Source organism: Zophobas morio, unplaced genomic scaffold, assembly GCF_036711695.1.
Source record: "Zophobas morio isolate AGI-343-1 ecotype UQ-CSIRO unplaced genomic scaffold, CSIRO_AGI_Zmor_V1 ptg000044l, whole genome shotgun sequence".
Lineage (NCBI taxonomy): Eukaryota > Metazoa > Arthropoda > Insecta > Coleoptera > Tenebrionidae > Zophobas > Zophobas morio.
Genome location: NW_026972149.1, coordinates 10,244,315 through 10,260,783, shown reverse-complemented (window position 1 = coordinate 10,260,783; position 16,469 = coordinate 10,244,315). Strand labels below are relative to the sequence as shown.

At 37.2% G+C, this 16,469-nt stretch overlaps 2 protein-coding genes and 1 long non-coding RNA gene across 5 annotated transcripts in view; 2 read left to right on the top strand and 1 right to left on the bottom strand.

Moving 5' to 3' along the window:
- Positions 1–2,606: 2,606 nt before the first annotated feature.
- LOC135141805 (nipped-B-like protein) lies at positions 2,607–13,880 on the top strand. 2 transcript variants are annotated; one of them, XM_064073261.1, is made up of 19 exons: positions 2,607–3,257; positions 3,552–3,659; positions 3,931–4,099; positions 4,153–4,268; positions 4,317–4,616; positions 5,812–6,522; positions 6,573–6,760; positions 6,809–7,255; positions 7,305–7,538; positions 7,588–8,478; positions 8,532–9,056; positions 9,189–9,842; positions 9,892–10,156; positions 10,209–10,711; positions 10,767–10,913; positions 10,967–11,193; positions 11,243–11,417; positions 11,578–11,745; positions 11,798–13,880. In XM_064073261.1, exons 2-19 carry the CDS (start codon positions 3,596–3,598, stop codon positions 11,993–11,995), a joined length of 5,982 nt encoding a protein of 1,993 aa, XP_063929331.1. In that variant the 5' UTR covers positions 2,607–3,257; positions 3,552–3,595; the 3' UTR covers positions 11,996–13,880. The 2 variants fall into 2 exon arrangements, with proteins under 2 accessions (XP_063929331.1, XP_063929333.1); XM_064073263.1 differs by having other exon boundaries at positions 2,607–3,659; positions 10,991–11,193.
- A 160-nt stretch (positions 13,881–14,040) lies between these two features.
- The window catches only part of LOC135141184 (uncharacterized), a 69,922-nt gene continuing 67,493 nt past the window's right edge, over positions 14,041–16,469 (top strand). Inside the window, exon 1 of the long non-coding RNA XR_010282358.1 lies at positions 14,041–14,130. This is a non-coding gene — a long non-coding RNA (uncharacterized LOC135141184). The remainder of the gene's footprint in view (positions 14,131–16,469) is intronic.
- On the bottom strand, positions 14,249–16,302 carry LOC135141613 (uncharacterized). 2 transcript variants are annotated; one of them, XM_064072870.1, is made up of 4 exons: positions 16,229–16,302; positions 15,110–15,272; positions 14,883–15,061; positions 14,249–14,835 (listed from the first exon to the last, which is right to left on the bottom strand). In XM_064072870.1, the coding sequence occupies exons 2-4, from the start codon at positions 15,242–15,244 to the stop codon at positions 14,826–14,828; spliced, it is 324 nt and encodes a 107-aa protein (XP_063928940.1). In that variant the 5' UTR covers positions 15,245–15,272; positions 16,229–16,302; the 3' UTR covers positions 14,249–14,825. The 2 variants fall into 2 exon arrangements, with proteins under 2 accessions (XP_063928940.1, XP_063928939.1); XM_064072869.1 differs by lacking the exon at positions 16,229–16,302 and having other exon boundaries at positions 15,110–15,416.

Genomic DNA, 16,469 nt, shown 5'->3' with positions numbered 1-16,469 from the left:
CTATAGATGCCAATGTTCAGACGGTAAGTGCTTTGCACAATGCTAGTGTCTTCTCAAATTTGCTTTATTAAGTAATTACTCGTCGTCACGTCCCACTGTAAATAAATACAGTGTCTCAAACACATGCCCGCTATAGGGCGGCAACTTCTGAAGAAAGCTTCTGATAACAAAATGCATTGTTTATATCACTGTCATAACAACTTCCGATAATAAATTGTTTCACACCAGACGTTATGTCTCCACTTTAGGCAGTACTTGAGACACAGTGTAGTGGGGCGAGCGGTATATTTGACTGTATCCAATATCAGTCAAACGCGACTTCCCGCCAAATTCTGTTTTTTATTTTTCGTTTTTTATTTTTAATAACTGTGGAAGATATTTAAAGAAATCTTAGACACAAAATCGGTGATTGCGCAAGAGGAAGTACTAAAACAAAAAAAAAAAAAAGGTAGCGCAGACCTAAACCTTCAATATGTGACGAATGGCCACTTCTGACAGATGGCGATTGTGGTCCAAACACACCGGACTAAGTTAGCATCTAATTAATCAAGATATGGCGAATAACGCCCCTGAAGCATCATCAGAAAAAAACAGAGGTGGATTATTAGATTAGACACTGTACCATACAACGCGCAAGTTTTAAATTCTAAAAAATATGGCTGCGTTGATAAATCACAAGTGTGAACGCACATTTTGGACAGAATTTATCTAGCAACATTTGAAATTGCGTCATCCAACTGTTGGTGGGGGTGATCAGACAAATTTTAGTTAGCATTTTACAATCTAGACGATATATAAAATTTCACGACGGTCTAATGCGTTAGCAGATTACCGGTACTGGTCTAACAGACGGCAAACAAACGGAAACGGGAGACCTTCATACCTATTTTTTCTGTTCTAGGAAGCATGAAGCGTCGAAAAAACATAAACTGCTTAGTTTTGACATAAGCCATATTTCCCGAGTTCCGATGTTAGTTTGTTTGCATAGTGAAATTGGACAGAAAATTGCGTAATACGTAAATCGATATAACTTTTGAGTAAACGATGCGTCCATCAGTTTCGATGGTGATTTAAAATATATTTAATATTTGCTATATGTATTTACAATTAAGTTTTTTTTCTTCAACTTTTATGTACCAGTTTTATCAGTTTATCACAAGAAATTTATAAGTCTACGTGCGGGTTGTGAGTATGTGGGTTTTGTTTATGTAAATAGACATTTAGACAAAAACGAACTGTTTCTGTCGAGAATAAAATATATTGCATTAATGTATGTTAAAATATTCTTATTACAATGGAATAATTCATTCATTATGGCCAGTTTTTTCAAAAGTTTAAAAACAAAAACATTTTTTTGACACCCTCTCTTTATTTGTTTGACCATTTTTTTAAAGGCACTGTATATATATTTTTAAAGATTCTTATAGAGCTTGTTTCACATTCGAACGTGCGCGATTTTTGCGAAGGCGAACCGTTTACGCGATAAGCTAACGAATAACCTTGTAGGAATTCCACCTATACTGGTATAAAAGGTTGCTGTACAATTTCGATTTTTGCAAAAATTTGGACGCCTCGGGGAAATTTTAACGCGGATTCATAAATAACAAGTTCAGAAATGTGTTAATTTATAAAATTTAAATCCTACTTACTACGAACAATTTTGAGGGAATGTCATTACATTGTTGGTAGGGATGATTAGGCAAACTGTAGTTAACGTTTTGTCATCTACACGATATTCCTAACACATATATATGTAAAATTTGACAACAATCGGTCCGTTAGTTTTGGAGATTACAATACTTCTTTAGCTTACGCTCAACATACACTATGATAAATTACGGTAACGCGTGACGTAAGTTGTACGACGTCAGCCAACTGCAAACATAAAATTTTTCGGCAAACATACTGATCAAAGTAATATTAAATCAATGTAAATCTACTAGGAATTACTGGATCAAAGCATGCTGTAGTGTTGGTTGCATGTACTTATAATTGCTCGATTCTTCGAAATTATTTTTCAGGTAAGTGTGTCAACACAATCCAGTTTCGTGAATTCCGCAAGATTTATTATTGCTGTGGTTATTCAGTTGAGGAACTGTAACATGGCCGACAGCTTTGTCACATATTTGATTAATATTGTTTCAACATCTGCCGCCGTATGTAGATTTTAGCAGTGGCGTAGCAAAGGTGGAATGGATAAGTCTTTGTTTGAAGCCGAAGCTAAAAATTTGATTTATCATGTTTCTAGTCCTGAGATATATTGCGTAGTTTTGAATCTATTAAGTTTAAAACCCCATCTAAAAGTCAAGGCTTGCAGAAAATAGAAGTTATATTTCTTTTGGCAGATCTATTTGTGAGTTGTAGGTATTTATAAGCTATTTAGTCGATTATGGTGTATATGATAAGATCTTAAATTTAATAACCTGCCACAAACAAAACGAACAAACTACAATTATATATTTCTAAAATGTAAAAAAAATGTGAAGATTATGGCCATCCCCCACCTTTGTTGCGCCACTGGTGATATTTAGTCGGCAGATACGGAAAGTGACGATAGACCTGTGCGGATAAATCGCGCACCGTCTGTGAGGGCCTTAAACTCTGTGGATGATCTCCTGTTTACAAATAGTTAGTGCAATATGAGCTGCCTTTACAAAGAGTTATGGTTCAAGTTCTGATTTATAATTTAGTAAGCGAACAAACTTAACTAAAAAAAAAGTTCAAAGTGAAATAAAGACTTGGACACTTTTCAGAAGTCGGATAAAATATAGTTTTCGTTGTATGGTAATCGGTGTTTGATAGTTCGTGTGTCGACGATCGATATATGTTAAATACGTGAAGGTTTTTTGATATTTGTGTAAATATTTTTTGAATGTGTGTATTTTGGCGGGAAAGTGGTGTCATCTAAGGGCAAACACTTGAAGTATACCGAACGAGAAAGAGAAGAACTGGTTAACTGGAGTTTGCCTCCCCAATCAACTGTCTGTTTAGAACGTCGCCATTCGATGGCATTATATTTATTATAAAAATGAGTGTTAAAACTATGTGCGAGTGATAAATTTGGGTAAACATGTAACCACTAGCCATGTACCGAACTCCTTTGTAGCTGTGCACAAGCCATAGACTCGCATTCGGATGGAATCGTTCGTCAAGCATTCACAAACAAATCCATACACTTCGATAATGCATTCATCAAGTAATCATATTTACAAGAAGAAAAAGTGTATAAATCAGTGCAAAAAGAGTTAAAACCGTCAGTGAGTGGCCAAAAATGATATTTGTTGATTATTTTTTCATTTATTTCTCTATGTCAAATGTCATCTAAAATGGTGTTGACAGTTATGTCACTTGCAGTGCTTTTCCTGCAAAAAAGAACGTCTATTTTGTTTAAAGTGATCATGTAAACAGTGCATTACGTTATTTAAGATTTCGAAGATAATATTTGTTATTTGTTGAAAGCCCTGTACAAGTGTTAGGTTAGGTTAAGCGTTGTCTACACCAGAAACATTGCTTCGCCACTGTGCATTAATATAGTAATAACCTAATTGCAGAATTCTTTAAAATGGTATTTGGCTGAGGATTAAACTAATCTGTGATGGATCGGGAAATTCCGAGTGTACCCATCACCACTCTGGCGGGGGTGGCAAGTCTTACAGACCGTAAGTACCATCACACTATTTACAAATAAACCATCCCCACACTAACCACAAACTACAGACTCCAACTAACAAAAATCGGACAAAATTGACTTCATTATCAATTTGCTAAGGTCTCCCACTGTAAACAACACAAAACGTCATACTGCGGCTCTGTCACCACATGTTTATGATTCAAACTTTGTTTTTCACCACTCTGTAAACACAACCAAAATTCTAGCACTCCCACCTTATCAAACAATACGCGTTTCTAATATCACTTAATCAAATTCAGTGCTGCCCGAGATGCCACTACCCACCCCTTCCCCTCAAACTCTGAGCAACAAATCTCTGCTATTCCACCCCCGAGTGGCAGAAGAAGCACAAAATTTGCTTGGAGTCCGGGACGAAGTTCTAGTTCCACAGTTAGTACAATCGCTAGTACAAACTTCAGCGGAACACATGTAAGTCCCACTAGCTAAAACCAATCGCAATCACTCACTCTTCACCCCCACAGAGAAGTCAAAGATAACTATGCCGGTACTGAAACGAAGGTTGACCAACAAGAAAGCATGCCCGTCTTGCTGCGGGCCATGCTAGAACGCAACCCTAACATGTTCAGCGGCACCGCGAGTAAGTCCTAAAACCGAGAAGGGGCCTCGTTTTAATCTGCTGTTTAAGCTGTACCTACGCCGTCTGCGCACCTTTGGAATCATATAGGTCAACCAACGATGCAAGTAAAGGAAGCGGCGGCTAGCCATCATCATCCCCCGCCACAGGAGAGCCCCATTTCGCCGGCACCACCACGACAACCGAACAGGCCTTCCGTTATCACCGAACAAAAATCAACCCCCGCTGTTGTTAATTGCAATAATACCCACATATCTAACAATGCGGTTCTGAATGAACAGCCGGAGGAGCCCCATCCCAAAGAACCAGGAACTGCTGAACAACTCAGGCAAATGAGGAAGCCCCCTAAAGGTACTAAACTGAAATTTTTGTGCACTTATTTATTTACTGTCAATTTTTGACATTTGTGACGTCACGCGTCTAATTTCAAATCAAACTAATAACAGAGTAGGCTGGCGACAATGACATTTCGCTAATTACGAGCGTTTTTGTTGATTAAAGAAACGAATTAATGTTATTTTGGCGCCAAATCACGCAAATGTGGCTTAAATTGACGTCTGCGTAGTTGTCACGTGTAAGTGATTCACTCGTGTTTTTTCTGCATTGATCATTTGAATATTCATCCCAATGAGCTGAATTATTGCCAATTTTGGGTTTTTCATTTTTTTTAAGTTGTCGAGATTTTCGACGGACGTGACGTCACGCTTCCAGTTTCAAATCAAAGAAGACTCAAGTAGGCTGGTCAAAATGACATTTTGCAAATTAAGGCATTACGGTCGTTTGAAAAAAGTTTAAACTGAGTTATTTTAACCAAAATTAGCAATAGTTGTGCTTATAGTGGTTCTTTCTGCGTATGAAGGTGATTTTGTGGTGCGTGTTCTTCGATTGACTTTTTTGTAAACCCATCTCAGGTAAAAATGAAATATCGGATTAATTTTGTGTTGCGAAACAGCATATCATTAATAAACTTTTAAAATCGTGGCCAATGGTGGCAAACTAAAGACATGTTTGTGATTTTTTGAACTTTTTTGCAATTTTTAGGTCCGTCACGCCTATTTTGAAAATCATAGAAAACGTAGTGGGCTTGCTTTTACAATTTGACATTTCATTCAAAATGGCAGCCGTAATTTCGGAAGGCGTTTTTTGGTTAAAAAGTCAAAATTTTGTGATGTTACTACAAATATATTATTAATTTGACTTGTAGTTGTACAAAACTGCTGTTTATGCAAACAATGTGATTTTGTTGTGCGTGCTTCACACATATTTTTGCCGTATTCGTCACAGGTAAAAAGTTGAAAATTACTGTAATTTCACATTATTGAACGATGTGTTGCTGCTAAAGTATTAAAATTATAGCGATTGATGGTAAATCGAAGAAATGTTTCAGTTTTATTAGTTTGTTTTTCGATAATTTGAAATTTCGGTCTTTTTGAAACTTGATCATCACTTTTGGTTAAGTTAATCTAAGCGAAGTATCAAATTGTATTTTTGAAATGAATTTTATTGACAAAAAACTAGTATTTAGACATTTTACGAACGAAAGCAGTTGTGGTTGCAGGGCCGTCGCCAAACCGGGCAAACGAGGCGGCGCCTCCCGCGCCCCCTCCGCCTCCTCCGCCCCCTAAACCCCAAGAGCCCGACAGTTCTAACTCTCAAACTTGTCAAAAAAGTTCCGAGATATCTCCGTCACAAATTGAAGCAACACCAGAAGAGAAACCCGAAATAAGAGTGGCTGTGTCAGAAACAAGTTCAGAACCTGAGAATTCTCAACAGACTTTAATAAAACAACCAATCGTGAAACTGGACCGACTATCGGTCGAAGATCAGTTACTAATGCAAAGAAGTTTAGCTAAATTCGTTGAGACGAGACCCAAACTGGCGAAAGAATTGGGTATCGTTCTCACAAAGAGCGAGAAAGATGGAGAATCTGGGTCTGAATCGAACGAAGAAGACGAGTCTGAAAGGCCGAAACGAAAGAAGGAAAAGAAGAAGAGCAACGAAAGTGACGACGATTTTGTTCCTGATACGTTTTCAGCGCTAGTTGGTAGTAATAGGAAGAGGAAAGTCGTACAGAAGGAGGAGAAAGCTGAACCTATTGTGATTAAACCGAAATTGAGGAGAGTTGAGAAGAAGTTCGTCCCGGTTTTGGAGAAATTGTCGCAGGAAGAGCTGATGGAGACCAATACATATTTGAGGTTTAATAGGTCGATTGAGCACGTGCTCAAATCTGCCGAAGAGATTGACGTCAATGAGATTGGTAGGCAGGAAGGTGGTGGTTGTGGATGAAAAATTATTTCTTTGTTTTAGCGGATGACGGGATCATACAAGAAGAGTATCTTCTAAGTAGAATCGTGATGCAAGAACTGTGTACTGAAGCTGCGAAATTAAAAATATTAGGCGCTATGGAAATGATTCCAACGGATAAATTAGTTAGGTTGTTAAATGTTCTAGAACTTAATATAAGAGGCGGAGACAGGGTGTCACCAATAACTGACGTACGTGGTTTCTTGTTCATTGTTCTTGAAATAACTTCGTTATTATAGGAGGACAACGAAAGTATTCGTCAGTTGTGGCTTGAAACAACAATGGAGCGGGTAATGGGGGCTGCAGATGCGTGTCTTATCTGCCTCTACATTATGACGTCCTCAAACATGCCTAAAAGAGTCTACTTGGAAGAAGTGATCGACAGAGTGGTCCTTTTCATTAAATACCATCTACGCAACACGATTTTCCCATCTTTTGATTCTACATATAGGTTAGATAACAAAAAGAAGGATGGACGAAGGAAGAAATCAACACCAGTTTCTGAAAAGAGTATTCTAGTTTTATATACGAAAATCTCCGAATTAGTTAATTTGTTAGCTGAATTGTTAAACATACAAGTACTGACGGATACATCAGTTCTACATGCGTCGTCAATGGGCGTGTCACCATTTTTCGCAGAAAACGTCAGCGAACTCCAACTGGCTTGCCTCAAACTCGTCACAACGGTAAGTACTTATTGCGCAACTAAACCGGTCGATGGACAAAAAATTTTAGATTTTCACGCGTTATGAAACACATCGAAGACTATTGTTAGACGATATCTTGGCTTCTATCGCTCGTCTTCCCAGTACGAAACGTAGTTTACGAACATATAGGTTAAATAGCGAAGAACACATCCAAATGTTAACCGCTTTGGTTCTACAATTAATTCAGTGTGTCGTAGCTTTACCCGATAACCTTTCGAATAAAAATTTTCACGATGGAACGCAGAGCGAAAATGTGAAAGTCGTAAGTTTGATGGTATTTCAGTCGCGGAATAAACAGCGTGTGTTTCTAGGTTGATAAAGACGTCCTGATATGTAGCAAATACGATAAAGCGTTGAACACAGCCACTACTTTTCTTGGGGTGTTTTTAAATAAGTGCGGTAGCAAATCAGAAGATATTGACTACCGACCGTTATTTGAAAATTTCGTCCAAGATTTACTATCAACTGTGAATAAACCCGAATGGCCTGCGACTGAAGTTCTTTTAAGTCTTTTGGGAAGAATGCTGGTTCACACTTTCTCAAACAAGGGTACTGATATGTCTTTACGTGTAGCCAGTTTGGATTATCTAGGTGTCGTGGCCGCGAGACTCCGACGTGATAGTGTCCTGTCAAGATGTAAATTAGACACCATTGATCAAATGATTAAAGATATCAAATCCGAAGAAATGAAAGACAGTGACGACCACAGTAAGAAAAAACACCTCGCGACGAACACAGAAGAAGAACGAACGCAGTTTCTTCAGCGCGTTCTTCTAGATTTCTTAGCTGTGAATGCCCAGAACGACGAAGCGTACAAATACGCAAGGCATTTTTATATCGCGCAGTGGTACAAAGATGCCGTTGTTGAAAAATCACAATTGGCCTCAGGTGCTAAAGATAACAAAAAATACTCCAGAGATAACCATAGGTCGAAGCGGCACGAACGAGGTAGTGACGAAGGGTCAGATAACGAAAACGAGAAAAAGGATCAAGAACAAGATCACGCGGACAAGTTCAACGCAATAGAAGATAAGAAGAAGTTTCTCATTCAGAGGATTCGGCCGTTTCAAGAGACGATCTCGTCTGGAAATCGAGTGCAGATTTTTCAGACGTACATCGACTACAACAGCGCCGAATTAATCGCACAATATTTAGCGTCGAAGAGGTACTTCTCACAAAGTTTTGACTTGTACTTGAAAGCGGTATGTATCAGTGGTGACTAGTTCTGGATTTTTTTTTAATCCATGGGTTTCAGATTCTTATCGTTCTGAAGGAGACTTCAATAGCGATAAGAACCAAAGCCATGAAGTGCTTAACTATGATAGTGGAAGCTGATCCGTCGGTTTTGGGTCGACATGATATGCAAATGGGTGTCAACCATTCCTTTCTGGATCATTCCACGTCAGTAAGGGAGGCAGCGGTTGATCTAGTCGGAAAATTCGTTTTGAGCCGTCCTGAGTTGATCGATAAGTATTACGAGATGCTTTCAAATCGAATATTAGATACTGGAGTTAGCGTGCGTAAACGAGTTATCAAAATACTTAAAGATATATGTATAGAATGTCCCGAATTTTCGAAAATACCCGAGATTTGTGTCAAAATGATACGAAGAGTGAACGACGAAGAGGGCATACGCAAGCTAGTGATGGAAGTTTTTCAAAATATGTGGTTCACACCTACCAAAGACACGTCGTTGTTGCGAAAAGTGATGAATATCACCGACGTTGTTGCGTCATCGAAAGATATAGGATTGGAATGGTTCGAGCAGCTTCTACTTAGCGTAAGTAACAAAAGTCGGGTGGAAACTTTTCATGAAACTACTATTGGGTAAAACAAAGCGATAGTGCAAAATTTTGACAATGGTAGTTTTGTGGGAGTGTACGTGTTTGATCTACTAATGAGTCGTGTGTAGTTGTTCAAGCCAAAAGAAGACAAAGACGATTCGACCAAAGTTCAAACTGAGCCGCCAAAAGCACTGCTTCTGGCGTGTAGGCAGATCGTCGATTGTTTGATAGAAAACGTACTGCGATTGGAAGAAACCAACGATGGCTCTGGGTCATCCCAGCGCTTAGTTGCTTGTTTGACGACTCTGTATTTATTTGCCAAAATTAGGCCTCAGTTACTTGTCAAGCATGCAAGTACACTTCAGCCATATCTGGGTCTGAAATGTCAGTCCAATGGTGACATACAGATCATCAGTAGCGTCGCAAAAATGCTGGAACTTGTAGTACCACTGATGGATCATCCAAGCGATTCGTTTTTGGCGCAGTTGGAAGAAGATGCGATGAAATTAGTACTACAAGCGGACAGACCCATCGTCAGCAGTTGCTTGTCGTGTTTAGGCTCCATTATCAATAAAGTCACACGGAATTTTCAACTAATTAGGGATTGTTTTAAACGCTACAATGATTACATGATACGTTTCAAAGGATGGTTGGAAACCGAAAACGTCAAATTTATCAGCAATACGAAATATAGGCAATATTTTCGAAGGGCGCTGTTTTGTATTGGGTTGCTGTTGAGGTACTTCGATTTCAAAGATCCCGACGTCATTGGTGATCTTCCGGTAAGTCGACTTAAGTCATTTCGGAAAAATATATATCGTGTTTTTGTAGTTGGATATCAAAGATCAGGTTTATCAGTCCATGATGTACTTTTTGCAAAGGGACGATTTCGATATTCAAGCTAACACGTTAAAAGCTGTGGGTTGTATTTGCATCCGACATTATGAATTTATGTTGGAAAAGGAACTGAAAACTTTCTATCACAAGTTGTTGACGTCTGATGAAGCTCCTCTTAAAATGAAGGCGGAGGTTCTTATCAATATCGAGAACTATTTGGTTGAAGAGGAGAACCGGATGATCCAGCAAGATTTAGAATGTGAGTACGGCATCCGCACGAGTTTGATTTTTCTACGTGGTTTGAATTATAGGGTCCAAGCGCTCCAAAGAAGAGAATTTAAAAGAAATGGGTGATGTCAGTTCTGGAATGGCGAGCACGGTTATTCAGTTGTATTTGAAAGAGATTTTGCAGTCGTATCTTCATAGCGATTTAACAGTTCGTCAGGCGGCTTTGAGAGTCATACAACTCGTACTGCAACAAGGTTTAGTACATCCAGTACAAATCGTTCCGTACTTGATTTGTATGAGTACTGACTGCGAAAAACTCGTGTCTCACAGCGCCGATAAACAGCTTCTAGAAATCGAAAAGAAATATCCAGGCTTTATCCACACGAAGTCTTCTCTAGGAATCATGTTATCTTATCAGTTGCAAAAAATCCTACAAGGGGAGGTTATCGTGAGAGGATCACGTGTACGAGAAGCTGGCGAATATCCTTCGTCGCTAAATGGATACTTATATTCGATACTTCGCAATTCTAGACAACAAAGACGTGCCTTAATCTTAAATATTTTAAAACAATTTGATGAACAAGTGGTAAGTTGAAAATCGTGTTGGTTTGGACGTAGTACAATTTTGAAAAATTTTGCAGCGCACTAGTTTATCGTATATGTTATACTTGGCTGACAATTTGGCGTATTTTCCTTACATGGTTCAAGACGAGCCGCTTTTCATTGTTCATCACATTGATATTATGATCTCAGTATCTGGAACGAATCTGCTTCAATCATTTAGAGAGGTAAATGAATTTTCAGGCGTTACTTTACGAAAGTTCTGTAACGCTATTTTCAGGGGTTAATAATGACTGATGCGCAGAGAATGGCCCTCGAATCGGGAACCGATAATGTAACCAACGTGGTCTCAGCGCTGGATGAAGACGACGACGACGAAGATGTCTTGGTTAGCAGAGTACCTGAAGATACGAGACAGCTGCAAGCTTATCTTACCACCGCACAGGGTTGTCTGCTTTTGCTCATGTTGAAGCAACATTTGAAAGATATTTATGGCCTTAGTGACAGGTTTGTGTGCAACGGCAAGTTTTTTCGTACATTCATGATTCGTTTGTAGCAAAATTCAACAATATTCCCCATCAGAAGCTGCCAAAGTTTACGAGAAAAATGCTTCGCGACGCATTAACGCATTATTTAATCCTAAAGGTACTTTACAGAAGTTGAAGGAGGGCACTCCTCCAGAGTATTTGGATGAAGAGGGACGAAGGGATCTCATTCGACAGTATCTGGACGTGAGTGATTGTTTCTATATTTTTTAAATCGCACCGATAAATGATAATTCGTTGTTGTGCCGTCCAACCCCTCGTAGTCACGTCATAAATTCAATTAGTATTATTTTTAATGGAAAGTATGTACAATTGTTTAGTTATTTCGATGTTGTTCGTTTTTTAGTTCAAGCAGCTGATGCTGAAGCTGGATCCGGACGATCCGGACGACGAGGAGAGTTCGAAGGTGTTGACGGCTTTGGGTTCTGGCAACGTGGCTGGTACGAACCAGTCGTCGGGTGGTGCGTCATCAATTTTGACCGAGGCCGATCAAGTGGCTCTGGAAAATTATAAGGTGATTTTTGTACGAGGGTTGGTCGTTTTTTAATGCATTGTTTTTGTCGTAGGATACATCCCCGCCAAAAGTGCCCAAACTGGTGATTTCGAGTCGCAGGTTGGACAGTGATACAAAACGTACGCCACGTTCTCAAAGAACGTCCGAAAAACTTAAAAAGCACAGACACAAAAAGAAACGGCGAAAGTTCGTTAGTTCATCGGGTGATGAAAGTGAAAATGACTACAGTGACCCGGATTTTTTGGCCTAGCTATGCTATATAAACAGTGCAGTGTACAGTGGTGTTATCTGCAGCGAATTAAATTCAATAATTATTAAAGTTTTTATAAACATTAGCATTTCAATTACGAAGAAAGTTTTTTATTAGTAGTATGCACTCCATTGACATAGTGTGTCGGACATTTAGATTCTTTTCATCAGATGTGGTGTTTTTGTTCTTACAGATGGTTTGCAGAGTTCGTCACATCTGTTATTATAAATATGATAGAGCTGTATATTGAATGTGAAGATCTTTGTAAAAATTTTGTATAGTTTGTTTATACATTTACTATCGACAGAAATCAGGGGATTCAAGAAGATCCGTTAAGTGAGCTTCCACTCTGTGTGTAAAAGTGACATTATTTCACATAGTGTTGTTTTTACAACTTTATTTTCTAAATTTCACCCAATGACGTATTAACCGTCGTCTAGTTAATAAGTGGTTGTGTCAAATTTAGCCAAGCGAGCAATCAAAAGTTCTTAGTTTTGCGTTTCATTAGTTGTATTTATTATTTTCATTCGAATATTCGTCCTAAGCGTTTGATCGCTGCGAGTGGCTGGAAGTAAGTTAAGACTTCTTTGTGTGCAATGCTGGTTTTGATCTTAACTTCAGTGGTACAAATTCTGTAGATATAATTTCGTGCATCATTGTATTGTTATGTCAAGGAAAGCTCATTTTCTGGATATTCCACGTTGCACAGGCAAGTAGATAGACTCACTCCTTGTCTGTTGAACATTGATTTAGAATAAAAGGAGATAGAACTAGCAGCTTTTGTACTTTAGACTTGTAAATTAGTCTGTCGTTTTCATTTCATCGCGATAGAGTTGAGAAACGCCACTCATTATTTATTTAATTTTAGATGCGAAAAGAAAGCTGTCGCTTTCAATTTGTGAATAATTATCATTTTTAAAGTGTTATTTTTATACAAAGTACCATTAATTTTAAATTATGTACCTAAAAGAAAAAATTTTTCAAGCTGGTCTATTCAGTTAGGTGTAAATTTGTTCACTTGTTTTTTTCGTTACTTGACATTAATTAACAGATTCGGTTTTTGCCCTCTTTTGTTCTAGTTACATTTTGTTACATAAGTAGCCTGTTTTAAATTTAGGTCGTTAGAATTCACTAATATGTCTACAGTATTAATTATAATTTATTGATTGGATGCTTTAAATAATTTAATGTAATTAGTGATTGTATATGTGACAAAACCAATAGTCATAACGCTGTCTGCAACTAAGTTACGACGGTAAATCAGACTGAGATACTTCTAGTGCACGAAATTCTAGTTCTTTCAAGGTGTTGTTTTTCATTTTAATATTTTAATCCATTGTTTTAACCATTGTCAATACAGTAATGTATATAGTTCTACGTGAAAGTGATTGTATATAAAGATCCTTTTAATCTATCGAAACTATTGTTTTAATATCGTTTTGAAAAACACACCTCTTATGTTATTTAAGGGATCAACCAGACTAAATTTTTAGCAGGTTATTTATAGCAAGTAATTTATGATTAACCTTAGTTGTGAATTGTTAGTGATTGTGTATGTCCTATATAATGACTGTTTGTTTTTGGCCAAACCTTTTATTTTGTAAATAAACATTTGACCAATTATCAAACACGACTTATTCAGGGTTTTCTATATTATAGACCTTTCCATTTGTAACTAAATAAATTTATATTTGTAACTTTTTTATTTTATTTTATTGTAGTTAGCTCACACAATCGCGATTCTACGTTTTCGCCTGTGATTTGTCATCAGTACTTGGACCCCTATTTTAGGCAGAAAAACAGCCATCACGAAGTATCAATTTCAGAAGTATGTTTTGTGTTTCCAGTTGTCACATTTTTTATAATAAATAATATTTTTAAAGTACACTTTTCATTCCTTTTTTGTTTGCTTTCGACTTTAATCGTTCATTGCATGGAAATAATTTCCAACACTTTTAAAAATTTGAATTAGGCGCTCTTCTGTGTTTTCGTGACAGCGCCATCTTGCGGCAGATTTGTCAATGTCGGTAAAGTAGTGCTTTGTGGCGGGACAATTTCGCGCCGCTCTTAAAACGGTGATTATTTTTGTGAAAGTGCTTTCCTGATTATTTCCAGCCCTTTTTTAAAACTATTGGGTAAGTTTTGTCTTAATAATGCAGCTGATATTGTGTTAATTACATGGATGTGACTAGACATAACCTAAAAACACTTTAACTTAACAAGGTAGGTATCATCAAAAGAAACGATTTAAAATTCCTGTAGTCATTAGTGAATCTTTTTAATATGATCATTGAATAGCCCCCATATTGATGACACACCAAGGGGCTTAACTCCCTTGCCATGCCATGTATATGTATGCATTACAGCAGAGAAAATTACAAACAAGACAGCTAATTAATTAATTACAAAGTACACACTTGAGCTTAATTAAATAGATGACACCCCTATTGTAATCTAAAAAACATCCAGTGGCGTAACAACAAATCTAAAAACATGACAGATTTCCCAAAATTCTCTACATTTAATTTTAGTTAAAAAATTTTTGTTAGTCTATTTAAATAGTACTCCGTACACATATAATAAAGACGATTACAATGGTTACATTTTGACAATGAAGTTACTTACATAAAAATTACCCAGAACGCTAGTCCGGTCCACGTTCATTCGAGAACCAATAGAAAGTCTTTATTTGGTTTTCGAAACGTACCGAACCGACGTCCCTAAATAAAACATAAAAACATTAAAATTTATGATTGCCTTACATTAGAGCTGAAACAATTTTCATAAACAGGTGAACTGTCCATTCACTATGACTTTGAGCGCTAATTGGTCAGGGGTTCCTAAAGAAATTATTTTAATATCATTTAATGGTAAATATCTTACCTACCATCGACTGGTATCACAATCTACCGATGTGGCGTGTACAGGGCTATACTCTAGCTTATCGGCTACCTCGGTATATTGGCACTCTCTAAGGGACGCCACGAAATTATTGAAGAGATTTTCAGATTTCAGCTTCAGTAGTTTAAACAGAATTAGTCTGTTATTGTGACGATTATCCTCCTCCTACGATATACTCAATGAAAAACACTTTCGCCCAATTTTCCTACTTGCCAGTTTTATAGTTGCGAGTACGTCGTCGATTTTTGGATCTTTCATCGAAAGATATCTCATTACTCGCACTAAATTGCAGGTCGCCACAATTTTAGGAAAGTACTTGTAAATCAAATGTTCTTCTCCAGGCAACATTTTGTCTTTTGATTTCAAGCGATGTTAACTACACGACAGTAAAACACAAAAGAGAAAAAAAATCGACAAGAAAATTCGATAGTGAAACTCAAAAAAACTGGCAGCTCGCAAAATAATCCATTGCGCCGCTTATCTACAGTGTGTTTCATTTTTGTTTTCTTCGAGGTGTATTTTTTCAAAACGAAGCGTCGAAATGACGAAAATGCAAAATTAGTTTTAAAAATAAAATGTTTTTTTTTGTTCTAAATTATTAATTATATTTCATAAATAGTTATACGTTTCTAGAAAATTCGTTTTTTACCATTTGAAGGAATTTATGCTGATTGAAGCAACAATGAATGTACAATAACCACAGGCGTCTTCCTTGTTTTCGCGTAAATAACCACAAATTGTTGTTTTTTGGTTTTATTAGTGGTTTTTGATGAGCTCAGACTAGTTTATCGGTTCTTTGTAATCCGTAAGGTTCATGAAGATAGCAGTTTTGTGACTTATCATGTCATGGTTGTTGATTACTGCAACAAGTTTACGTACAGAAACAGTAAATAGTAAATACGTAGTACCGGGAATATTTTAAATACTTCAAAATTTCCGTCGGTTGGAAAAATTTCTGGAAAAGTAACTAAGTCGGATGAATCTTGTCTCATTGTAAAAGTAACTTAAGATAAGTAAACAATAGACAGTCATGAAGATAATTTTTATGTGCTGTGAATTTTATGTATGTGTAATGAACTGAAATAGCTATAGCCTGTAGCGCGTAAAAAGTAAAACTTAACAACAAACCATAATTTATTAATATGGATATTCTAGCGTATAATGTAAAGGTCAGTTTTTCCCGACTCCAGTGTGATGGTAAATACAATCGAATTATGATACTCGGAATTTTTACATTTGTTTTATTGGTAGAGTTTTATCTGACGCAAAATTTTTCCCCTTTGCCTTTATTCCACAATCGGGGCATTTGCGTCATCCTTGATTGGTACCTACCTACATGTAGCGGGAATTCAGTGACGTCAATGGTAATGACGTAGCGTGCTTCTACAGGCTTTTTCCACAGTTTTGACAATAATTCTAATGATAATAATAGGGGATGTTCTTGGAACACTCCAGTACTAAAAATGCCATTAATTTGCATTTATCATTATTATTACTTTAATTAATAAGCGAGTTTTCGCAATCAAAACATTGTTAGTCATACAACGACTCTATCATTACGGGCCGCATCGTT